The 26,866-nt window shown below is 39.8% G+C and overlaps 1 protein-coding gene and 1 long non-coding RNA gene across 7 annotated transcripts in view; one reads left to right on the top strand and one right to left on the bottom strand.

Moving 5' to 3' along the window:
* The window catches only part of NLGN1 (neuroligin 1), an 896,776-nt gene that overhangs the window by 461,073 nt on the left and 408,837 nt on the right, over positions 1–26,866 (bottom strand). For 3 of the 5 annotated variants that reach the window (XM_056565209.1, XM_056565208.1, XM_056565210.1), the window contains 2 exons: positions 1,902–2,701; positions 1,449–1,508 (listed from right to left, as the gene is read on the bottom strand). In XM_056565209.1, coding sequence (XP_056421184.1) covers positions 1,449–1,508; positions 1,902–2,394 — 553 coding nt within the window. In that variant the 5' untranslated portion in view covers positions 2,395–2,701. The remainder of the gene's footprint in view (positions 1–1,448; positions 1,509–1,901; positions 2,702–26,866) is intronic. The other 2 variants (XM_056565211.1, XM_056565212.1) reach the window with 1 other exon arrangement.
* The window catches only part of LOC130361771 (uncharacterized), a 288,138-nt gene that overhangs the window by 134,407 nt on the left and 126,865 nt on the right, over positions 1–26,866 (top strand). The gene's annotated exons all lie outside the window — the stretch shown is intronic.

Genomic DNA, 26,866 nt, shown 5'->3' with positions numbered 1-26,866 from the left:
TGATATGTTATACATTATTGATAGTTGAACCCAATGCGATCAACAACTTTTCACATCTGATTACCATGTCAAAAGTTGCTTTTACAAAAAAAAAAAAAAATAATAACCTAAGCTCCATGAACTAATCCTAAACTGGTTTTATCATTAAAAACTACTAGTTTTTAAAATAATTTTCAATGTGAATGGCTGAATTAAGTATTTAATGTAAGCCAATAAGAACTTTTTTTTAATACATATTCATTTTGTATACACAGCATGCTAAAATAATAGAACAAAGGCAGTATCAATTCTATTTAACAAATGGATAACATTTAAACAGCTCAGAGGAAAAAAAGAAATTACAGAACTGAGTATTAAAGCTTAAAATGACCCCCAACAATCAGGAGAATGAGTGGAGATAAGCCTGGGTTAGCACACTTTCCAAACTGCGTTCCAATCTCCGGTGCTGTCCGGCGTGTCCAACAATCCAGCATCAAAATTGAGATGCTGGATGATTGTGAACTATAATAGGATCAGTTGTAGCATCAGTTTCCCTCTGGTGCACGACAAAGAGAAACTATGCCGGATGCCGGACATATGTGAACCCAGCCTTATAATGGGGCAGCAAGACAAGAACTTATCTCTGCTCATTCTTCTAATCGGAGGGTGGGGTCGGTTGTCTCAGAACTTAGACCCTGACAATTGAAGACTTTTAGTACTTCTCTGTGACATGTCAAACATTTTTTTTTTTTAAATGAGAGGGACACTTTTATTAATAAAATGTCTACGTTACTCTACTGGTAATATTTTTAAACCCATGTAGCCATAGCAGGAACAGAGACAACTCTGTTTGGATTATAAATTATTGTGGGTTATACACTGCTGTTGAATTGCTGTTCACTTGAAAATCATAGTTGGGTTAATATTAATTCCCAGTTAATGAACATTATAGTAAGCAAGTAAGATCCTGGCCTTGAAGTTTCTGAATCCGCTGTATTCATAAGGAGAGCACTCCCCCCCCCTCCCCCCCAAACATTACGGAAAAGGGTGAGGGATGGCGGGTGGAATAGACCAGACTTACAAACTTTGAGCCCAATGGACTCTCCTCTTAGCCAATTGGCAGAAGGTTTTTTTTTAACTTTTTGTACTGTTTTGGTTAATCAGAGATTGGACCTGTTCTCGTTCTTTTCGGCCCACCCATCAGTATAGTCTGTTGTCAGTCCTGCTTTAATAACATGAAAGCTTGCATGTGATAAAATAAATGCACAGGATCTTTCATTTTCATTGATCTTAGACTGTTAAGAATGAGAATAGGTTAAACTCCATACAGGTTGTATAGACTATGACAATATTTGTTTTTGTAATGTTGTTATTCTGTCATTATTGTTTGTTCCTTACTCCTACTCTCCTTAGCATTTCCCACTTTTATTTACTGTTTTTTTTTTTTTATCTGTAGCTGTAATACATACCTCCTTTTCTACATATTTTCTTGCCGGGTTTCCGGACACATTCCTTGGATATTCGTTTTACTGAAAAATGAATAAAAAACTAAAAAATAACATGGAGCTCCATGACAGAGAGTAGGAGCATGCAACACCGTTTACCTAGCTCTGCCTTTGGCTATGCTTCCAACGCTGTGGCACCTGCACATGCAAATGGCGGATAACGTATCATCAATGGGCAGGTAGGAGAGCGGGAGTACCTTCCATTGTAATACCCGTGCCTTAGGAGAACATGAGTGTAGACATGAGTACAAAAACAGGATCACACACAAAAGAGCATCATGCACATCAAAAGCCAGCATGCTGACAACTAACCGGGCATGCAACCTATATATGGGATTAATATGGTTAGAACTTAGGAAAGCCAAAGAAGAAAAATAAAATAAATTTCATTGGTTTTTGTTTCCGCATGTAACTCACCATCCTCAGTTGGAACATATATATTTAAATACAGGCAGTCCTCACTCTGGTCTTGCACATAGGAAGAAACTACATCCAGGTTGTTGGTGAACCAAACAGGAAGCATGACTTCAGGAAGTCTGCCTCCCACAATGTTTTGGGGACAAACTGGTGCAAATTGTGTAGCATTTTTTATATCTCCCCAAGTTGTTGGCGGTTCAGGTGGCTGGAAACGGTGCTCCCCTACTGGAGGAGCAGCATAAGGAACACCAAGGAACTGAATAACAGGCCCTAGTATTTCATTATTTAGTTCCTTCTTAACACCTCGTACTTTTCCATAAGTCGTTGTAACTATGGGGTCCACATCATCCAGTTTTTGTGAGTATACAGTTGAAATGTGAAGTAAAAATCCAAATATACATAAAGGAAACATGACATCCAATCCCATGGGTAGCAGACGCAACCGTGCTACTCTCCAAAAACAGTTCAGCCGAATGGACCTTGGAAATGCCATAGTCCCACATTAGTTGCAGAGGAAAGCAATGTTATTTGTATCCACTTGTGTAAAACAGGGCAATCAAAAGGAAATGTATCAGGTTTGTCAAATGTGATCCTGCCAGGAAAATCTCAGAAGGGTTTTCACGCAGTAGGAATCTTCCATTGATTTCGCACTCACTGAAGCAGCATCTTCACTAAGCACTATTTATCAGGATACATTCTATTGACAATACTGTTTTCCATAGTAGCAATATCAGAAGAACTGCCATTTACTGCACATCGCTTTCTTATAAATCAAATCCAGTTAGTCGCAGGTCTATATCCTAGAGAAAATAAGAATAAGTCATTAATAGGAAAAAATACATAAACTGGACAGTAAAAATTATATGCTATGCACGATACTGTGAAATGGTTAATGTTTCCTCTTTTCTAATTATAGCAAAGTAAGACTGATTTAATTAATTTCATGCTACACTGGGTGGATATTTGTTCTTTAGAATATGAATATATATGAAGATTTTTCAACCCCAAATACCCCAAGGGATATTCCAGCCAAATACATCTTATCCCCTATTCACGTCCCCTCACATGAATGGAGGAGCATACGAGGGGGCATGGCGTGACATCACGTCTCCAATCCCGGAAACAAAAGATGTTTCCGAGACTGGAGACGCAGCCCCACACAGAATGTGGGTGCTGCTCGGAGATAGGGATAAGATCTCTGATCACGGGGGGCACGCAGCTGAGACCCCCGTGATCAGACATCTTATCCCTATCCTTTGGATAGGGGATAAGATGTATTTGTCCAGAATACTCCTTTAACTTATAAAACTAAAAGCAATTCATTAAAGCCTATACAGGAATGCATGCATACATGAAGATATACAGATAGATAGATAGATAGACAGATATCATACTGGTTAAACAAATATCACAATATCAAATCAGAACAGAAGTTATTGTAGTTCATCTATTGGTCAGCATATCTGAAAATATTTTTGTTTGTTTGTTTTTTTACACATAAATAGGACATACTCTATAGTTTTTTTGTGTGTATAAAATATCTGTAATCTGTATCTCCTAGCAATTCTGAAAAAATAAAAACAACTTTCCGGTCCCTGGTTCCAATGGAATGGTAACTGTGCATGTGTCAATAGCAATGGAGCTGCTCTCTCTCTCAACTCAAAACTTAATATGGTTGAGTTATTCTGTCCTACATAAGATTATTATAAACAATCCTTTTATGTAGATGAAAAACCTTCACAGAGAAACACGACGTGTCTTGCCACCCAGTTTGCCATATGGCTTACCACCGATACATTTTAAAAAGGAATTCCGGGTACAATTTTTTTTTGTTTTACGAGGGACTTTAAACAAAAAACAAGAAGCCATACTCATCTGCCTAGATCCCTCACAGCTGCCATTCAGATAGATTGCGCTCTCTACTGTTGAGCCCTTTTTCCTGCAAACTCTGAGGTGCCATTTCTGCAGGAGATTCCTGCCGTGGCCAAGGATTAGCAGAGGGGACAGTTCTAGCAAAGATGACACACCAGAGGAAGCAGGAAGAAACAGACATCAACATGGACTGGGAGCCATTGGAACGACAGAGGATTGGGGCAGGTAAGTATGGTTTCTTTTTATTTTTAGAGCACCTCAAATCCTGCTTTTTTCTTTTTTTTTTTGTCCCTTGACAGACTGCACTTTTGACAACATGTTACTCTATACTACAGATGTTATCAATTTCAATAATATATTGATAATTTGAGCCTTCAGTCTTCTGCATTCTTTTTAAGTGCATTATATTGCAATAAGTAACAAAGTGCAACTAGCATTACATTTTTCGCAATGTTTTGTGAGTAGAGACCATAAAAAAACTATTTCTTATTTACAGCACACCAGCAGCCATGGTTTACATATTTATATTGTGTACATATACAAGGTGGCATTTTGAATTAATCCAAAATATTAACATAATGCAAAACCTCAGTAAAGAATCTATGAACAAAAATCTTTCTACCGCAAACCGTAAAACACATGTTCGCTGTACAATATATAGTGTTTCTAGAAGATAAACAGTAGAATAAAGCAAAATAAAATGCTGAGAGTGAATTATAATAATATATTTTTGCTTCAGCATGGGAAATTTCCCATAGATTCATGTGATATAACATAATCACTGCATATAATATCTACAGTTGGTATCCCTGCCGTGAATATCTAAATGTAATAACACAAACAAAAGTAGGAACTGAGAAAGCATTACAGGTTTCTTAGAATTCACATTCGGTCTGAATTCAAAATATACATAGTGAGATTATATCTTTAAAAATGTCAGTTTTCACTATAGAACGATTCCACAAATTGTTGTTGAATCTAGCTTTGTATTGCTGTGAAAACTTTAATATTCATGATTGCGGGGTCGGCCCTACTATGGGTCCAGGTGGGGCCATGGTCCCAGGGGGCACTTTTTTAGGGACCGCAAATATTTTTTTCCCCAATGCGAACCCCCCAAGGATTTTTTTTTTCCACGGCCGCGGTCAGGGGGATACAGCCACTACCCCCTGTGGCAACCGCAGCATAGAAGCAGAAGACCGCTGCTTCTGCATACCTCCGGTAAGTGATTTACTCACCCTGAGGCTGGAACTTGCTCTGTGCTCCGGCAGAAGTGATGTCATCAGACGCCAGAGCACAGAGGAAGAAGAAAGAAGAGGCCTGAGGGAGCCATCGGGGAAGAAGAAATAAGAGCAGCAGGAGGTATACAAGTATGTCGGGCTGGGGGAGAGGGGGGGGGTGGACGGTCTCACTACTGCTGCAGCCTACCTAATGTGGGGGAACAACATCTGCCTGGCTTTGCAAATGTTATGGAAGCTGCAAAACATAGTGTTTACTTAGTGTACAAGACTAGGGACGTAACAAATCCAAAACAAATTGCAAAAAGTTCTCATTCTTAGGCTATGTTCACATGAAGGAATTCACGTGCGGAATTCCACAGAAAGATTTTGCACGGACATTCCGCAGCAGCAGAGTCCCATCGATTTCAATGGGATTCTGCTGCACTGTCCACATGGCAGAATTTCTGCGCCAGATGTTTCTGGCACAGACATTCAGATACCGGCATCCGCAGAAAGAAAAGTCATGTCTATTTTTTCTGCAAAGTCCGCACGGGAATGCATTACCTTCTATTTTCAACCGGCCCTCTGCTGTCATTGCAATGTCTGTATGGATATTCTACAATCTGAACATAGCCTAATTATTCAGAATTTTTATTTTTTTTTTAAATTCGGGACAAACCTGATTTGTGTCAAATTGATTTGCTCATTGCTATTCCTTATTTATTTTAATATTTCAAACTTTTCTTGTCTTAAGCCTCAGCAGCACGAATATGTACACCGGGAACAATGATAGGGACTACATAATATCGTTGTTCTTGACCCTGAATTGCTTACTGTAAATTTATTATAACATATTCTGCTATAACATCTGTTGAATAAATAACAGAATGAATGTCACGCTTAGCTTGCATTCCCCAATTAAAAAGACTTTCTTTTGTAATCCTTAAAACAAGAGCTCTTACGCTTCAATAGTTCCATGCGTGCTGTGAATTTGCTGAGTCTTCTAAGACCATATATAAAGGGAGAAGGAAATTAGAAATGTTTGCTCTTTAACATTTTATCATTAATCTCTGATTGCCAAAGGCTGTAAACATCAGAAGACCCTTATTAATAAAACAAAATCTTTACGACATATCCAGTCACCAGTATAACATCAGAATTAAAGGGGTATTACAATAAAAAACTTATATATATACATATATATATATATATATATATATATATATATATATATATATATATATCAACTAGCTCCAGAAAGTTAAACAGATTTGTAAATTACTTGTATTGAAAAATCGTAATCCTTCCAATAATTATCAGCTGCTGAAGTTGAGTTGTTCTTTTCTGTCTGGCAACAGTGCTCTCTGCTAACATCTCTGCTTGTCTTGGGAACTGCACAGAATGGAAGAGGTCTGCTATGGGGATTTGCTTCTACTCTGGACAGTTTCAGAGACATGTGTCATCAGAGAGCACTTAGATAGAAAAGAACAACTCAACTTCAGCAGCTCATAAGTACTGAGAGGATTAAGATTTTTTAAAAGAAGTAATTTACAAATCTGTTTAACTTTCTGGAGCCAGTTGATATATAAAAGAGAGGTTTTTTTTCCTGGATAACCCCTTTAAATCACACTTTCCTATGAACAATTTGGAATTCAGCCATTGAAATGTGGACATCAATACATAAAATTGTACTAGTATGTTTCAGGATCTGCAGAATGCTGCCTACATGTACCGGTGTTCAACCAGTTAATATAACTACACAGATGGTGATGCTTAGTTGATGGGTGCAGTACCTGACCATTGTGCTTTATAAAAAGCGCCATAATAAAGATCAAAATGAGAAAATAATAAAAGGTTAGAGAGAATTGGTTCGGTTGGCCTTACAGGTACATAAAGTTATCCAGCCAGAAAATTAGAGATAAAGGAAAGGACCGGGGTTGTAAGGTTCTATGGTTCCATAAAAACTTCAATACCACAAAATAAACCTATAATGGCAAAAGGTGTTGCCCAGAGTCAACAGGTAATTGAAAAAAAAAAATAGCATAAAGAAAAAGGCAACAATTCAGGCTTTTCTGTAGCAGATAAAATGCATTACAAGTCAACTATTGTTTGAGTATCCTGTACTTCAATACCAAAAGTTACAGCCATATTAGCAAATGAAAGCCTGGCCCCCATACAAGCCCACTTAATGTACAAGATATCCACATACCCTCTTTTCGGATATGTTTTAAGGAACAAGCATTAGATTTTACCATATATAACGCTTGGTAACACGTTGTATATGGTAAAATATTTATCCTTTTTTTGGGGGGGGACATTTGTCAAAGCATTTAGTAGGTTTTTTTTGTTGCTTAAAATTGTTGCAAAACAGTCACACGTGTGACTACTCTGTTTTTTGTGTGACTTTTTGATTGTGCAGTGCCCTAAGCAAAAAATAAAAATCTTGCTTACCAAAGCAAAAAGTGTTTTTTTGACTTGCAGTGGTCAGAGATTTATCAAGTGCGAAAGTCACAAAAAAGTCGCATCACATGAAAAAACGTACTAAATTTACTCCAGCTCAGACATGGAGCAGAAAAAGCCACTACCATAGCAAAAAAAAATAAAAATTGCTTACGTGAAAGAAATTTATCAACAGGCTTGAACCAGTTGATAAATAAGTCGCACATAAGCAAAAATATTGTAAGAAAAAAAGAACTAAAAAAAGGAATACATAAGCAAACATTGATAAATGTCCCCCATGAAGTTACAAATTTCCTCCCCGACTGCCCCATAAGTGGTCCAGTCTGGGCGGGAGCTATACTTATTCTGGCTGCAGTGACACCCCCTCGGCTTGATTGATGGCCTTCGATCAAGCCAAGGGGCGTCACTACCCCCAGAGTGCCGAGACCAAGTAAGTATGGGGCGGCAGAGGAGATTTTGCCATATATATATATATATATATATATATATATATATATATATATATATATATATATACCGTATATACTCGAGTATAAGCCGACCCGAGTATAAGCCGAGACCCCTAATTTCAACCCAAAATCCCAGGAAAAGTTATTGACTCGAGTATAAGCCTAGGGTGGGAAATACCTCATCCCCCCCTGTCATCATCCAGACCCGTCATTAACATCCTCATCATCCCCTTGTCATCATCCCACACATCCCCCCTTCATCATCCCCTTGTCATCATCCCACACATCCCCTTATCATCCCACACATCCCCCCTTCATCATCCCCTTGTCATCATCCCACACATCCCCCCTTCATCATCCCCTTGTCATCATCCCACACATCCCCTTATCCCACACATCCCCCCTTCTTCATCCCCTTGTCATCATCCCACACATCCCCTTATCCCACACATCCCCCCTTCATCATCCCCTTGTCATCATCCCACACATCCCCTTATCCCACACATCCCCCCTTCATCATCCCCTTGTCATCATCCCACACATCCCCTTATCATCCCACACATCCCCCCTTCATCATCCCCTTGTCATCATCCCACACATCCCCCCTTCATCATCCCCTTGTCATCATCCCACACATCCCCTTATCCCACACATCCCCCCTTCATCATCCCCTTGTCATCATCCCACACATCCCCTTATCCCACACATCCCCCCTTCATCATCCCCTTGTCATCATCCCACACATCCCCTTATCCCACACATCCCCCCTTCATCATCCCCTTGTCATCATCCCACACATCCCCTTATCATCCCACACATCCCCCCTTCATCATCCCCTTGTAATCATCCCACACCCCCCCCCCTTCATCATCCCCACCCCCCTTCATCATCCCCACACCCCCCCCCCCTTCATTATCCTCTTCTCATCATTCGCCCTCAGTGGTCTTCAACCTGCGGACCTCCAGAGGTTTCAAAACTACAACTCCCAGCAAGCCCGGGCAGCCATCGGCTGTCCGGGCTTGCTGGGAGTTGTAGTTTTGAAACCTCCGGAGGTCCGCAGGTTGAAGACCACTGCGGCCTTCAACATGCGGACCTCCAGAGGTTTCAAAACTACAACTCCCAGCAAGCCCGGGCAGCCATCGGCTGTCCGGGCTTGCTGGGAGTTGTAGTTTTGAAACCTCCGGAGGTCCGCAGGTTGAAGACCACTGCGGCCTTCAACATGCGGACCTCCAGAGGTTTCAAAACTACAACTCCCAGCAAGCCCGGGCAGCCATCGGCTGTCCGGGCTTGCTGGGAGTTGTAGTTTTGAAACCTCCGGAGGTCCGCAGGTTGAAGACCACTGCGGCCTTCAACATCATCCAGCCCCCTCTCACCCCCTTTAGTTCTGAGTACTCACCTCCGCTCGGCGCTGGTCCGGTCCTGCAGGGCTGTCCGGTAAGGAGGTGGTCCGGTGAGGAGGTGGTCCGGGCTGCTATCTTCACCGGGGGCGCCTCTTCTCCGCGCTTCCGGCCCGGAATAGAGCCGTTGCCTTGACAGCGACGTATCTGCGTCGTTGTCAAGGCAACGTGACTATTCTGAGGCCGGGCCGGAAGCGCTTAGAAGAGGCCTCCCCGGTGAAGATAGCAGCCCGGACCACCTCCTCACCGGACCACCTCCTTACCGGACAGCCCTGCAGGACCGGACCAGCGCCGAGCGGAGGTGAGTACTCAGAACTAAAGGGGGTGAGAGGGGGCTGGATGATGTTGAAGGCCGCAGTGGTCTTCAACCTGCGGACCTCCGGAGGTTTCAAAACTACAACTCCCAGCAAGCCCGGACAGCCGATGGCTGCCCGGGCTTGCTGGGAGTTGTAGTTTTGAAACCTCTGGAGGTCCGCATGTTGAAGACCACTGCGGGTGGGGGAGTTCACTCGAGTATAAGCCGAGGGGGGTGTTTTCAGCACGAAAAATCGTGCTGAAAAACTCGGCCTATACTCGAGTATATACGGTAATGTGTTGTTAAGCATTATACATGGTAACATATAATGCTTGGTTCTCTTTGAGGCTTGTATTTGGACCTAGCATTTGTATGTCCCCATCGTTATGCTAATTCACATAGAGTCCACATAGAGACCATGGGGGGAATTTAGCAAGGGTTGTGGAGATGACCGTTTTTTCTACACCTTTAATTTGTGTGGTGGCAATGTGTGCCAAATGTATTAAATGGCAATGATGAATATGAGGCCGGTACACATTTTTTTAAATCGCATTTTACCATATGGTTCCTCCTTGACTTTTTCAGCGACTTTTTAAAATGTGTAATTTTTTTATTTATTTACAAATACTGTGCACAGAAAGTTTACTAAACCAGTAAACCTGGGCTGGTGTAGATTAGCAAAACATTAATGGCTGCGTGTTGAGTTATTTTGACGGGACACAACATTAACTCCTTAAGCACCACAGGTTTTTTCAGTTTTTGCACTTTAGTTTTTTCCTCATCCCCTTCAAAAAATCATAACACTTTCAATTTTGAACTTACAGACTCATATGAGGGCTTATTTTTTGTGCCACCAATTGTACTTTATAATGACAACCATCATTTCACCACAAAATTTATGGCGAACCCAGAAAAAAAATATTTGTGGGGCAAAATTGGGAAAAGAAACACCATTTTGTAACTTTTGGGGGCTTCCTATTCTATGCAGTGCTTTTCGGTAAAAATGACACCAAATATTTATTCCGTCAGTCCATATGGTTACAATGATACCAAATTTATATATGTTTTTCTTTATTTTACTACTTAAAAAAAATTATAACTACATTTACCAAAATTAATATGTGTAAAATTGTCATATTCTGACACCTATAACTTTTAATTTTTTACGTATATGGGGTGGCATGAGGGCTCATTTTTTGTGCCATGATCTGAAGATTTCATTGGTACCATTTCTGTTTTGATGGGACTTTTTGATCGGTTTTTATAAATTTTTTTATAGTATACAAAGTGACCAAAAATATGCAATTTTGGAATTTGGTATTTTTTTACGTATACGCAATTGACCGTGCAGTTTAATTAACATTATATTTTTATAGTTTGGAAATTTACGCACACGGCCATACCACATATGTCTATTTATTATATTTATCATGTTTTTATATTTTTTATTTGGAATTTGGGAAAAGGGGGGTGTTTTACATTTTTAATAAGGAAGGGGTTAATGTGTGTTTAAAAAAAATATTAATCTTTTTTAGTTATTATTATTGCGTGATCTGCACTCCATTAATAAAGCCTGGTCTTGCCAGGCTTTATCAATGCGAGAGCTGGGACCAGCATTGGAGCGATCACGCAGTAGCTGGGGGGTGATCCACCCCACTGGACCACGAGGGAATGTTTAAATGGTTCTTTAGATGCTGCTGTCAGCTTTGACAGTGGGAACCTAAAGGGTTAATAGCCGGCCGCAGTAATCACAGCATGTCTGTTATTAACGCCGACCCTCGGCTACAAGAATTGCATGCAGGGAGTTGTGCATGGAGCGGTAATGTCATAAGCTGAAGTATTTAGTGTAAACAGAGACTGCAGACAAGCTGATCAGCACGTGCTTCCCCGCATCCCCAGAGCCGCTGGCTTTGAAAGCAAAGTAGCTGGAATTTTTTTTTTTTTTATAAGTGCTTCCCCCTAAACACTGCCATCCAACTCACAGGCCAACAGGTGTCTAATAGAAAATACAGCCTTTGGTGTGACACATTGATTAATTTTAATAGTTATTTATCGGTAGTTATAGTTTGGTTCTATTCACACTGCCATAGTGGCTTCTGTTGTAACAAATATGACTGTAATGCTGGACCTGTTGAAAGACAGACACCAAATATGCCCTGTGGACCCATTGACTCATAAAGGAGTCCAGTGGATTCCAACATTGTCCGCTATTTTGACAGGAAAAATAGTGCAGCATTCTCTACTACTAGTTACTTTTAAAACCTACAAACATTGCTTCTGACAACAGTATGAACGGAGACTAAAGAAGCCTTAGACTTCTGTTTGAGCCCCATTACTAACTATCTATAGCCATATGTTTATGAGCTGTTCATGTCATACTAGATGTCATAGATATCATGTCATCAGTGGAACAGTTTGATTTTTTTTCTTCCTGAAATGCATTGCCTGTTGACAGTATCTGACAACCACTGAGGGTGTTGTGCATAGTATTGTGATGTTAGTACAACCCTATGTGGTAGATTCACTAGCTGACTACAACAGTGCAACAAAGCTTCTCCTTTTTCTTTGTTTTTCATTGATCTTCAAGATTATCTACAGAGGACACTTGTTTTTTCTTATGGTAGGTAGGTACAAGTTGGGACCCAAAATATTTCTGTTTGAAATCTAACATTTCTAGAACAAGATTTGTATATGTGTTGAACAAAAAAAACATACTGTCTCTATCCCTTCTGTAATAAACAATATTATAACTTACCCAAAGAAGCAAGAAGGTCAAAAAGGTTAATTTACAAGAGGCGGAAAATCACTGAGTTCAACAACATCATAATGATGAAAAAAATATGTAAAATACATGCAGCAGGAACATAATGGTGGACTAATAGGCATTGTATAGAGCAGGATCTCTAAAGTACTTCACTTGTTCTGTGACTTCAAATGAGTCTGTCATTGTAATTTAAGGATAACCAAGGCAATCTTCAAGACTTGTCTTATTCATTGATTGAAAGATTGACTAATTGATTAATATATTGACTAGATTGACTAAACTACTACCTCAAGCACTGGAGTAACCTTGCCTACATGGCAACAAAGGAAAAGTTATGCTCCATAAAGCAAAGGACAAAGGTCTAGGCAATAAGTCACTTATTATTTATTTATTTATTTGTAAAAAAAAAAAAAAAAAAAAGTATATCCAAATGGAATAGCTACTATAGCATTGTTTATTCAAGTGTTTAATAACTATGTTTTAGATGTTGCAGCTATAATATATATACAATAGGAAAAGATTCCTACAATATTCCGGGATATCTCAGACTGCACAAAGCAATAGATTTAATGTAGCAATACTAACAACGGGTTATATCCTTTCATGCGCTGCAAGCAGTCACTTTGTTTCAGCCCGTCAGTGAAATAGCTGTCAGTGAGCAGACAGTTCCCCATATTGTTACAATGTTGCTCAAGTTTTTTGATTCTTTTGCCATCAGCATAGTCATTTACTGGTGGAATAATCTCAGAGAGAAATGTAGGATAATATATGATGTTTATGGGGGGGATATTTATCATGACGTGACAAAATGCAGCACTAGCGGTAGTGGTAGGGTTTGCGTGCATCTTTGTTAATAGCAGACCACTCTATTAAAAAGATAGCATAACTATCACTTTCTATGATAGTTGCATTTTCCTCAGCAATGAAAGAGTGTTTTCTATCAAAAGACATAATTTTTTTTACATAGAACCGAAGTCTGGTTTTAAGTACAGCAAGGCAAGTGACTTTAATCTACATACACCTAAACCATTAATGAGAAGGACGTTATCGTGTTACCACCACACTTATACTGCAGTAGGTTGAACAAACCATTAAGGGGAATCCTGGAGAGACAATTTACAGAGGTAATCTGGGCTTTAGGGTATGTTCACACATTTAGGTTTATAATTGCAATTAAACTGAAAACAAAGTCAGATCATAAATGGAGAACACATATAAAGGAAACACTGATCACCTCTTCTCCTATTTTGGAATCTATTTCTGGCCTTAGATTTAATTATTGCAATTAAAACTCTGAATGTGTGAACATGCCCTCAAAGCTATGCACACACAGTGGCCCTCATTTACTAGGAGTCGAGTGTAGCTTTCTTTGTGGATTTTAATTCCCTACAATTTATTTTCCATGGTATTTACTAAGGTTTCCCCACATTTTCCACTTTCCATACATTTTCCTTTTTTTTGCACATGCTCTGATCTGTAGGGTTTTCCTCAGCTGAAATCCACCACATTTTCTGTGGAAACTTTAGTAAATATGTTGGGTTTTTGTGAAAATGTCGGAAACATGCCCCTTTTCGGAGACCATGCCCCCTTTTCCCGATGACCACGCCCCTTTTGTGAGTTTTCTAAGCAAAATGGAGAGTTAGTCGGCGTTTTTTCAATTCTGGCGCAAATTCTGCTGCACAATCTGGTGCAGACAGAATTTCTGGAGCAATGCGAATCTGGCGCACAACCCGACAAAACATGTCGGGTTTGCAATAGTAAATGAGGGCCAGTATTTTAACCTTCATTATGATCAATAGTAGTCTTACCAAAACATGAGGGGATTTGAAATACAGAAAAAGATGCAACTCCTTCCATTATAGGTTTTTCTCTGTGTAAGTTCCACTTCTGTTTTTGGTAAAAATACTGACAAAAATGAAGACCAAAATGGTGTGTGTGCACAAGTGGCCTCAGGTTAAAAACCTATGGTCATCCACCCACCGATCATCAGTGTGATGGAGCAGCCAAGTCACTTGTGCGAGAACTGCTGCCACTTTAAAATTTACACGTACAATGGTTGTACTATAAGTAGCAGTCATTCAAGGTACTGCAGTGTTGTCCATTTTAATGAAATAGCACAATGTTATATTACCTTGCACTACTACTAATAGTATAGAAATTATAGGCAAAAACACTTGTATAACTTGAAGAAGCTGCAGAACTCATACACAAATGTAGCCAGCACCAACATGATTGTGCTATAGAGAAATGTCAATGTCCCAGCACACTAGGCTGGTGCTGGCCACACTACACAGCTTCATTCAGTTTGCATGTTATAATAATGCATAGTACCATAAATTCACAAGGTCAGGGGCTGTGCCAGGTCATTTACTGCCTTGGGGTTTCCCTAGCAGAAGCAGAACGTTTTTTGTACACAGTGTGCTTTATGCTTCTTTCTGGAAAACCCAGTGGCAATAAGCACAGATAACCATGGAAAGAAGAAGTTAGAAAAAAAGTTAGTTTTTTGTATTGTTGTTTTTTGTTTTAATGTAATAGAAATCAGCCATATCTATACCACCCTAATACTGAGGAAGGCCATCAATTTTTAAAGCCCAGATAACACTTTCAATGCAGTAAGTCTTAGGCCCTCATTCAAATAACATTTTGGGGCTTTATTGGGCTGTACAAATTATTAAAAAAAAGAGATGCTAATATACAGCCTGATGTGTTTGTGATGGCCCCATATATTTCCATAAACACTATCCTGTACATCCTGACAAAAACCTTGAAATTTGATGTGAAGAAGACCTTAATGATGCTTAAATGATGTAGTCCCAATTTATACTAAGTGAGCCGCTAGAGAAGTCCCTTTTCAGGTTTGATATGTCTGTACAGTGATCCCTCAACTTACAATGGCCTCAACATACAATAGTTTCAACATACAATGGTCTTTTCTGGACCATTGTAACTTGAAACCAGACTCAACATACAATGCTACAGACAGTCCAGATCTGTGAAATGTGTCAATACCCGGAAGAACTGACTAATCAGAATGGACATTTTACTGGTAAAACCCCTGTATTACTGAAGTACATGCACTGACTGGCTGGTAGGGCCAGCTTCAGTACAGGGAGGTACTACATGTTCTGTACTACTCTTTACCTGTGCCAGGGTTAGCTGCTCCTTTAGACACCAGGTGAGGGTGGCTACATTTAGGACATTGTGTATTCTGTACAAAACCCTGAAGAAGCTCCTGTCCTCTACATAGACCAGCATTTCCCAACCAGGGTGCCTCCAGCTGTTGCAAAACTACAACTCCCAGCATGCCCGGACAGCCGAAGGCTGTCCGGGCATGCTGGGAGTTGTAGTTTTGCAACAGCTGGAGAAACCCTGGTTGGGAAACACTGACAGGCAGTGATTTACAGCTTCCAGCAGATATTTATTACTTTTATATTTAAGGATTTGCTTTATCTGTATTAGTTATCTACTTATTTATCTTTAATCCTCACTTTTTCCTATTTTTGGATGACAATTTGGTGGCTTCAGAACCAATTACCAGGTTTCCATAGAGTTATGGTCTCAACTAGAGATGAGCGAACTTACAGTAAATTCGATTCGTCACAAACTTCTCGGCTCGGCAGTTGATAACTTATCCTGCATAAATTAGTTCAGCTTTCAGGTGCCCCGGTGGGCTGGAAAAGGTGGATACATTCCTAGGAAAGAGTCTCCTAGGACTGTATCCACCTTTTCCAGCCCACCGGAGCACCTGAAAGCTGAACTAATTTATGCAGGAAAAGGCGTCAACTGCCGAGCCGATAAGTTCGTGACGAATCAAATTTACTGTAAGTTCGCTCATCTCTAGTCTCAACATACAATGGTCTCAACATACAATGGTCGTCCTGAAACCAATTAATATTGGTTTGACCACTGTATGACTCATTGCAATAATAAAGTATTAGCCTTTTCCGGCAATGTAGAGACTGCCTGGGAAAACAAGTAGTACTATTAGGCTCAGTGTTGTTGCTAGGTTACAGTTGCTAGAGACTAGCTACACATTACTAGTTGAGCCCTCAAAGAATATTTCAAATGTACGCAGTTTAATATAAGCAATAAACTTCAAATATCCTTTAGTCGTTATAGTTGCTTGGGCGGCTTTTGATCATGTCTTCTTTTATTGATTAGAAATAGCTCTATATTATTAACCCCTTAAGGACCCGGGCTTTTTCCGTTTTTTCATTTTCAATTTTTCCTCCTTAACTTTAAAAAATCATAACTCTTAAAAATTTTCACCTAAAATTATATATAATGGCTTAATTTTTGCGTCACTAATTCTACTTTGTAATGACATTAGTCATTTTACCCAAAAATCTACGGCGAAACGGGAAAAAAAATCAATGTGCGACAAAATTGATGAAAAAACACTATTTTGTAAGTTTTGGGGGCTTCTATTTTTACGCTGTACATTTTTTGTCAAAAATGATACCTTATCTTTATTCTGTAGGTCCATACGGTTAAAATGATACCCTACTTGTATAGGTTTGAATTTGTATCACTTCCGAAAAAAATCATGAATACATGCAGGAAAATTTATACGTTTAAAATGGTCATCTTTTGACCCCTATAACTTTTTTATTTTTCTGTGTTCAGGGCGCTTTGAGGACTCATTTTTTGCGCCGTCATCTGAAGTTTTTAGCGGTACCATTTTTGTTCTGATCAGACTTTTTGATCACTTTTTATTCACTTTTTTGTGGTATAAAAAGTGATCAAAAATGCGCTATTTTGGACTTTGGAATTTTTTTGCGCGTACGCCATTGAACGAGCGGTTTAAAAAGCGGTATATTTTTATAAATCGGACATTTCCGCACGCGACGATACCACATATGTTTATTTTTATTATTATTTACATAATGTTTTTTTTATTTTTGGAAATGCCGGGTGATTTAAACTTTTATTAGGGGAAGGGATAATTGAAAGGGTTAATGATTTTTTTACACTTTTCTTATGCAACATTATAGCTCCCATAAGGGGCTATAACATTGCATTTACTGATCTTTTACACTGATTGATCCATCTCCATAGGAATGGATCAATCAGTGTTTTAGGCGATTGAATGCTCAAGCCTGGATCTCAGGCTTGAAGCATTCATTCGGCGATCGGACTGCAGGAAGGAAGGTAAGAGACCTTCCTCCTGTGCTACAGCTGTTCGGGATGCCGCGATTATACCGCGGCGATCCCGAACAGCTCCCTGAGCTAGCCGGGCACTTTTACTTTCGTTTTTAGCCGCGCGGCTCAGCTTTGAGCGCGCGGCTAAAGGGTTAATAGCGCGCGGCACAGCGATCAGTGCCGCGCGCTATTAGAGGCGGGTCCCGGCTTCACTATGACGCCGGGCCCGCCGCGATATGATGCGGGGTCACCGTGTGACCCCGCGTTATATCGCAGGACCGGGACCCATGACGTATGCATACGTCATGGGTCCTTAAGAGGTTAATAGAACAATCTAGTTCACAGAAAATGAAAAAAAAATGTCAAACAACAGAAAGAATTCTAATAACTCCATTATGGAAGTTTGATGAAGACCTGGGAGCTAATGTAGAACATCGCATTACCAGTAGGCCTAATGAGCTGCATTGCATTCACCTCAAGTCAATCTACTCTAGATGTAATTTAGAGCACCTACTGATATAATTTAATATATTGATGTCCTGAAGCAATCTAACTAATTAATAGTAAAGCATCAAAGTACAAACAGATGCTGAATAATTAACTCACAATAATACTTTTTTACAGTGCCTTTTTTCTGTGAACTTTATTTTCATGATTCAATAAAAATAATTTCAGAATTTTTGCTAAAAAATGACTGTTTTAACACCAAAACACCAAATACTGTATGTTTATTGCGCTTTTAAAAGGCAACAGATTTGCATTTAATAAAATAAGTTGACAAGGTGACCTCTAATCATGTGAATGTGATGTCTATAGCTACTGCATGACATGACAGCAGAGTGGCTGGCACATTATCTTCCCTTATTCAAAGCTATAAGGCCTTTGGAGGTGTGTGGATGGAAATGAGCATGGACAGGCATGAGCATTGACTTCAATTGTCTTAAAAGGGTGCTCCGATGGAAAATAAAGGTTTTCAAATCAACTGGCGCCAGAAAATTTAACAGATTTTGTAAATGGCTTCTATTAAATTTTTTTTTAAATCCTTTCAGTACTTATCAGCTGCTGTAGGCTCCAGTGATAGTTGTGTAGTTATTTCTAGTCTGACCTCAGTGCTCTCTGATGACACCTCTGTCCATGTCAGGAACTGTCCAGAGCGGGAGAGGTTTGCTATGTGGATTTGCTCCTACTCTGGACAGTTTCTGACACAGAGAGCGCTGGGATCAGACTAGAAATAACTATACAACTTTCTCTGTAGTATACAGCAGCTGATTGAAGTACTGGAAGGATTAAGATTTTTATACAGAAGTCATTTACAAATCTATTTAATTTTTGGCACCAGTTAATTTAAAAACATTTGTTTTCCACTGGAGTACCCCTTTAAAATATTTAATTGGTGACTACTTTCAGGTTTTACACATACACGTGCTTTGTTCGGACCTAAAAGCATAGTGCAATCACATATATATATTCAGGAAATTATCCAAATAAGCTAACAACATTCTGGGACCCATGCCTGACGGGATCCATGTCTGATGGTTCTTGTATACCTTGGCTTCTTATATTGACAGTTTTCCAATGTATACATGCCATGGAGGGTACAACTGTGATGTGAATGCTGCTTAAGGGTACATTCCCACACGGTGTATTTGCTGCGTATTTGCTGCTGCGTATTTTATTTTCTCTGTTGAAGTCAATGGGTAGGAAAATACGCAGCACCAAATACGCAGCAAATACGCAGCAAAATATGCCGTGTGGGAACGTACCCTAAAGGACATCTTTAGTGCAATATAACTTATCCCCTATCCGAAGGATAGGGGATAAGTTATAGATCACGGGGGTCCGAGTGCTAAGGGCCCCCCAGGATCTCCTGGACGGGGCCGCAGCAGTATGCTGGAAAGGGGGCGTTGCGTCCCCGCATGACGCGGTGGCCGACAAGCCCCCTCCACATACCCCATAGAGATACATGTCTGTCGAGGCTTTCTGCTGGGGACGAAACGTCACTTCCTGCAGACTGCTGCGGCCCCGTTCAGGAGATCCCGGGGGGGCCCCAGCGCTCGGACCCCCAATGATCTATAACTTATCCCCTATCCTTTGGATAGGGGATAAATTATTTTGCACTGGAGTACTCCTTTAATGGTCTATTCACACATACAGTATTATGCACAGATTTCATGCACACGATTTTCTGCTGCAGATTTGAATGTAAACGAAATGACTGAACACGACTTGAAATCCTACATCAAATCTGCACGTCAAATCTGCGCAGAATTCTGTACATGTGAATATACCCTAAAAGCAGGAAATTATGGACAGAGGAAGTGGTGTAATAGAGAAAAATTTTTAAAGTTTAAAAGGTATATTTAGCCTTTCAATATAGTATTACTGTAGATGTCAAAATATGTAATTGATGGACGTCTGTGCCATAACTCCCATCACTCGGTAGAAGACTGCATCAATTTGCCCCTTTGTTTTTTGAATTACAGTTTGCAATTGAACTACTATAAATCCTGAAGGTCTTGTGTCTGTGGGATGTTTTCATGAGATAACCCCTTTAAGGAGTAACTGTGAGGGTAATACAAAGGTTCAATTGGCCACATGACCACAACACTCAACAATGCCTAAATACATTGCTATCTTACAGAGCAGAGGGAGCTAACCAAACTGGCATATAGTTCTGCGGGGAAGGCTTTGTAACTTATTCATTTAAACCTCTGCTTATTCCGGTCTTAAAAGGGGCACTCTGTGGGGGAGGGGGGGGGGGGTGCCAGAGAGTTATACAGATTTGTAAATTATTGCTATTTAAAAAAATGTGAGCCCACTTGTACTTACCAGTTGCTGTATGCATCAGAGAAAGTTGTGTAGTTCTTTACAGTCTCACTACAGTGCTCTCTGCTGCCTGTAGCAGGAGAAAATCTCCATAGTGAATCTTTCCTGCACCAGACAGTTCCTGACACAGACAGAGGTGTCAGCAGAGGGCATTGTGGTCAGACTGGAAAGAACTACACAACTTCCTGTGGGGCATACAGCAGCTGATGAGAACTGGAAGTCTTAAGATTTTTACATAGATGTAATTTACAAATCTGTATAACTTTCAGGCACTAGTTGATTTTCAAAAATGTTTTCTTCCGGAGTAAACAGGTAAGAGTCCAATGGGAGTAAGAGTACAGTGGGAGGATCTAGTGATTGGCAACCTACCTTATACGAATGTGCATACAGAGATAGCTGTTAATTGTTGAGAAGAACCACCCACTGGACTAACTCCAGAAGGAGCAGGGATTGATATGAATAAATTACTAGATATGCTAATTCACTTCCCATGAAAAAATGTACATCAATCTGCTTGACTCATTTTCTGTTAAGCATGGTGCCTGCAGATCGGACTGCATGTACAATCTGATTCCCTTAAAATGACTTTTTTTTTTTTTTACCATAAATGAGAATCCATAAACTTATGTTTATGCATTACTATTAAATATTTAAACAATTTAGACTGTGGGGTTGTGTTCTCAGGTTTTTCTATGCAGTTTTAGAAGCCAAAGCTTGGAACAGATCATAAATGGAGGAATATATAATGAAGACTTCTTACCATATTTTTCGCCCTATAAAACGCTCCGGCATATAAGGCGCACCCAATTTTAAATGAGGAAAATCTAGAATACAATGTAAAGTATAGGTCACAGTGATCTTCAACCAATGGACCTCCAGATGTTGCAAAACTACAACTCCCAGCATGCCCGGAAAGCCGTTGGCTGTCCGGGCATGCCAGGAGTTGTAGTTTTGCAACATCTGGAGGTCCGCAGGTTGAAGACCACTGATATAGGAGGCAATACTCACATGTCCCTGCTGCTCCGGACTCGTCACCGCTTGTCACCGCTGCCCTGGATGTCGCCCTCCATCGCTGTCGCCGCGTCCCTGGGGTGTCCCCCTCGCTCCGGAACGTCTCTGCTGCCCAGTATCCTCGCTCTCCATCACCGCCATCACGTGCGCAACGACATGATGACGACGAAAGAGAGCGCAGGCCATGCAGGGGATCCCGGCACGGAGCAGACACCGAGGAGGCAGGTAAGGTCCCTCCCGGTGCAGCCGGGATAGTGTCACTTTCGCTTCAGACGCGGCAGTCAGCTTTGATCGCCGCATCTGAAGGGTTAATACAGGGCATCAGTGCGATCGGTGATGTTCTGTATTAGCCGCGGGTCCCGGCGGTTGATGGCCGCAGGGACCGCCGCGATAGGTGTGTATTCGCCATATAAGATGCACCAACTTTTCCCCCCCAGTTTTGGGGAAGAAAAAGTGCGTCTTATACGGCGAAAAATACGGTACATCCAGGCCTGGCTTTGAAATAAAAAAAACTGCATCTAAAAACTTGATCATGGGAATACAGCCTAAATATACTATGTAAGATCATTTTTTATTATCTTTTTTTTTTTACTTAGCCAGACTGTGAGGGTAAATGTTCTTTTGTATTCTAGAAGTGTCGGACAGCTGTCATTAACTATCAATTACTGATCTATCATAAAGACCAAAAACAATTTAGAGTCTTTGTTAACCAGTCTAATTGTCTGTGCTAAATAACAGGCCCAAGAATGACTTCCTTAGGGTCTATAGTCAGTCAATGTCCAAGCATTTAGTCATATCCCACAAGTACCTAGCAATACATAGTTATTTTTTATTGTGATGTCAATTGTAAAAAAAAAAAGTCATATCACAACCTATATGAATTATGAATAACTGACTATAGAACAGATAAGATGCCTAGTCATACATGTCATGTTCCATATACATTAACAAGCAGGATTTCTGATGTGACTGTCTGTATTGCTTCAAGGGCTATTATGACAACTGGCTATTCACAAGCAATAACTAAAGTCTGAACAGATAGCATTTGATTTGCTGAGAAGCTTGATGCAGCAATTTCCTCTTTTTGATTACATCGATTTTGTTACATGCAAACAAATGCCATAACAAGATTAAACATGGATGATATGTATACTTGTGTTGCCTTCTTACTCAGACAGCCATATTAAATGATGATTTATGAATGCTCTTAGGGACAAATCGCTTATAATATATCATGTAGTTCTGAAAATATAGGCAGTTGATAGATATTTTAAGCATAATGTAGATAAAAAATTATGAGATAATGGCCCACATATATTAATATCAGTAGTAGCTGGCTCAGTAGTTTTTGGTTTCCCGACTGCCTCCAGAAGCTGCATAAAGGCTAAAGGGGCTAGGGAACCCTTTTATGGTGCCCATACAACATAGACTTAACCCCTTAACAACCAAGGACGTATATTTACGTCCTTGGCCGGCTCCCACGATATAACGTGGGGTCACGCGGGTCGGTCTCGGCATGTATCTGATGCCGGGACCCAGGGTTAATAGCGCGCGGCAGCGATTGCGGTGCCGCGCGCTATTAACCTTTTAGAGGCGGCATTCAAAGTTGAACGCCGCGTCTAAAACGAAAGTAAAACCTTCCCGGCTGCTCAGCGGGGCTAATCGGGACTACCGCAGTGAAAATGCGGTGTCCCGATAAGCTGGGACACAAGCGTAGGTCCTCTTACCTGCCTCCGGCGTGTCCCCTCAGCGATTGATTGCTCCAAGCCTGAGTTTCAGGCTTGAGCAATCGACTGCCGATAACGCTGATCATTGCAAAGCTATGGCTTTGCAGGAAACAATGCTGGCAATCAGTGTGTGCAGTGTTATAGGTCCCTATGGGAGCTATAACACTGCAAAAAAAAAAAAAGTGTAAAAAATGTTAATAAATGTGATTTAACCCTTTCCTTAATAAAAGTTCAAATCACCCCCCTTTTCCCATAAAAAAACACCATGTAAATAAAAATAAATATAAACATATGTGGTATCGCCGCGTGCTTAAATGTCCGAAATATAAAAATATATAATTAATTAAACCGCGCGGTCAATTGCGTAGGCGCAAAAAAATAAGCCCTCATACTGCCCCATATGTGGAAAAATAAAAAAGTTATAGGGGTCAGAAAATGACAATTTTAAACGTATAAATTTTTCTGCATGTAGTTATGATTTTTTACAGAAGTACAACAAAATCAAACCTATATAAATAGGGTATCATTTAAATTGTAAGGACCTACAGAATAAAGATAAGGTATAATTTTTACCGAAAAATGTACTGAGTAGAAACGGAAGCCCCCAAAAGTTACAAAATGGCATTTTTTCTTCAATTTCGTCGCACAATGATTTTTTTTCCGTTTCGCCGTAGATTTTTGGGTAAAATGAATGATGTCACTGCAAAGTAGAATTGGTGGCACAAAAAATAAGCCATTATATGGATTTTAGGAGCAAAATTGAAAGCGTTATGATTTTTAAAAGGTGAGGAGGAAAAAACAAAAGTGCAAAAACGGAAAAACCCATGGTCCTTAACCCCTTAAGGACTCAGCCCATTTTGGCCTTAAGGACTCAGACAATTTAATTTTTACATTTTCATTTTTTCCTCCTCGCCTTCTAAAAATCATAACTCTTTTATATTTTCATCCACAGACTAGTATGAGGGCTTGTTTTTTGCGCGACCAGTTGTCCTTTGTAATGGCATCACTCATTATATCATAAAATGTATGGCGCAACCAAAAAACACTATTTTTGTGGGGAAATTAAAACGAAAAATGCAATTTTGCTAATTTTGGAAGGTTTCGTTTTCACGCCGTACAATTTATGGTAAAAATGACGTGTGTTCTTTATTCTGAGGGTCAATACGATTAAAATGATACCCATTATTATATACTTTTATATTATTGTTGCGCTTAAAAAAAATCACAAACTTTTTAACCAAATTAGTACGTTTATAATCCCTTTATTTTGATGACCTATAACTTTTTTATTTTTCCGTATAAGCGGCGGTATGGGGGCTCATTTTTTGCGCCATGATCTGTACTTTTTTTTGATACCACATTTGCATATAAAAAACTTTTAATACATTTTTTATAATTTTTTTTTTAATAAAATGTATTAAAAAAGTAGGAATTTTGGACTTTTAAAATGTTTTTTCGTTCACGCCGTTCACCGTACGGGATCATTAACATTTTATTTTAATAGTTCGGACATTTACGCACGCGACGATACCAAATATGTCTATAAAAAATGTTTTTTACGCTTTTTGGGGGTAAAATAGGAAAAAACGGACGTTTTACTTTTTTATTGGGGGAGGGGATTTTTCACTTTTTTTTTACTTTTACTTTTACATTTTTTTACATTTTTTTTTACACTTGAATAGTCCCCATAGGGGACTATTCATAGCAATACCATGATTGCTAATACTGATCTGTTCTATGTATAGGACATAGAACAGATCAGTATTATCGGTCATCTCCTGCTCTGGTCTGCTCGATCACAGACCAGAGCAGGAGACGCCGGGAGCCGCACGGAGGAAGGAGAGGGGACCTCCGTGCGGCGTTATGAATGATCGGATCCCCGCAGCAGCGCTGCGGGCGATCCGATCGTTCATTTTAATCGCGAACTGCCGCAGATGCCGGGATCTGTATTGATTCCGGCACCTGAGGGGTTAATGGCGGACGCCCGCGAGATCGCGGGCGTCGGCCATTGCCGGCGGGTCCCTGGCTGCGATCAGCAGCCGGGATCAGCCGCGCATGACACGGGCATCGCTCCGATGCCCGCGGTTATGCTTAGGACGTAAATGTACGTCCTGGTGCGTTAAGTACCACCTCACCAGGACGTACATTTACGTCCTGCGTCCTTAAGGGGTTAAGGGGTTAAAGGGGTTATACAGGAAAAAAACTTTTTGTATATATATCAACTGGTTCCAGAAAGTTAAACAGATTTGTAAATTACTTCTATTAAAAAATCTTAATCTTTTCAGTACTTTTGAGCTGCTGAAGTTGAGTTGTTCTTTTCTGTCTAAGTGCTCTCTGATGACAGCTGTCTCGGTTATTGACAGTGCCCATTGACAGTGCCCATTGAAGCTATTCCATTTTCTGCACCAATTTCTGATAACCTGAATGAATATATGTTTCCAACACTTTTCCTTAACTCCTTCTTTACCATGCCGCCTTTTTCCTCTTATTTTAATTTAAGATGTACATTTGAAAAAATGTGTAACCATGATCAATTAATAATAAATTCAGTACATTGTGCAAAATGCTGCAGATTGCATGAAAATTTGGACGCAAGATCAATATTAAATGTAGGCCAACATGTCTATTGCCAGTGTATGTAGCCACAGTTTTAAATTGGGAAAATTAAAAACAAGCTCATGTATAAGTCTTATTTATATGTAAATGAGCTTTAGGTGCCAAGGTAGAATTCCCTAGCATGGCAGGAGCCCAGATAAGTCCAGCCCATGTCCTTTTTTTCTAGTGGCTGTCAGCCAAGAAGGGTAGGTGGATGCAGGCAAGGCCATGGGGCAGAGATAAAAACAAGATGGGCTGGACTTGCCAGGGGTCTTGCAATTCTGGGGAATGCCCCCTGGGCTGTCGAGCTTCATATACATATTAACAAAAAGGCTTGCACTGTATCTGACCGAGCTATTGCATTAAAAATGAATCAAGATGACAGGACCTGTGAAGCCATGGGCCTATTTACATCTCAGTTTTCCTGATGACAAGTCCACTTTAAAAGCAATCACATCTGATGTCTTCTAAAAGTCTTGGCAACTTTTACACAACCAGATGTAAGATATATACTGCCTCCCATTGATCAGGTTGAATGTGATGTTTTTGCAGCTACTATGGTACTCAGGCTCAGTTTACATAGTCAACACTTGTTTAAACACAACCTTAAAGGATGTCCATTGAGCGCTTGTCTAGATAACCATTTCAATTGCTGTGTTATTTGGGGGATCCAGCTATGAATATAGTCTACCAGCTTCTATTCTGTAAGTGTTATTTTTGTATACGTAGGGAAAAGTCATTTACATCTTTTTTGTAGTAAAACTGCTTTTTCAATAGCACATTTTCATTTGTTCAGAATTGCCCTTGAAGACAAAAGAAAATTGGCTGAAGTGCAAACACTTTGGGAAAACAACACGTTTATCTGGAAACTGTTTCACAAAGTTGCTGCAAATGTGCTTTCAGCGACAATTTGTGATTATGTAGACTTCTCAAGGTCTCTCCAAATATAATAATGTTTTATTTCAGTAACATTAGTAAATGAAATATCTCTTGGCAACCATTGTTTCATGTCTTGTTTCTATGCAGCTACCTATTCAAAACAACTATTCTCTTATCGAAAGCAAATCCAAAATCACAAAAATGAATAATTTAGTGGTCAGAATACAAGGCACGGTTAGTTTTAGGTTTTATATGTGAGAGGATTATAAAAAGAAGAAACAAAACCTCAAGGAAAAACAGCAAATATATAACATCATGTTTTTATGTGCAA

This window comes from Hyla sarda, chromosome 3, assembly GCF_029499605.1.
Source record: "Hyla sarda isolate aHylSar1 chromosome 3, aHylSar1.hap1, whole genome shotgun sequence".
Classification (NCBI taxonomy): domain Eukaryota; kingdom Metazoa; phylum Chordata; class Amphibia; order Anura; family Hylidae; genus Hyla; species Hyla sarda.
The sequence above is the reverse complement of the archived record's forward strand: the minus strand, read 5'-3'. Positions and strand labels throughout refer to the sequence as shown.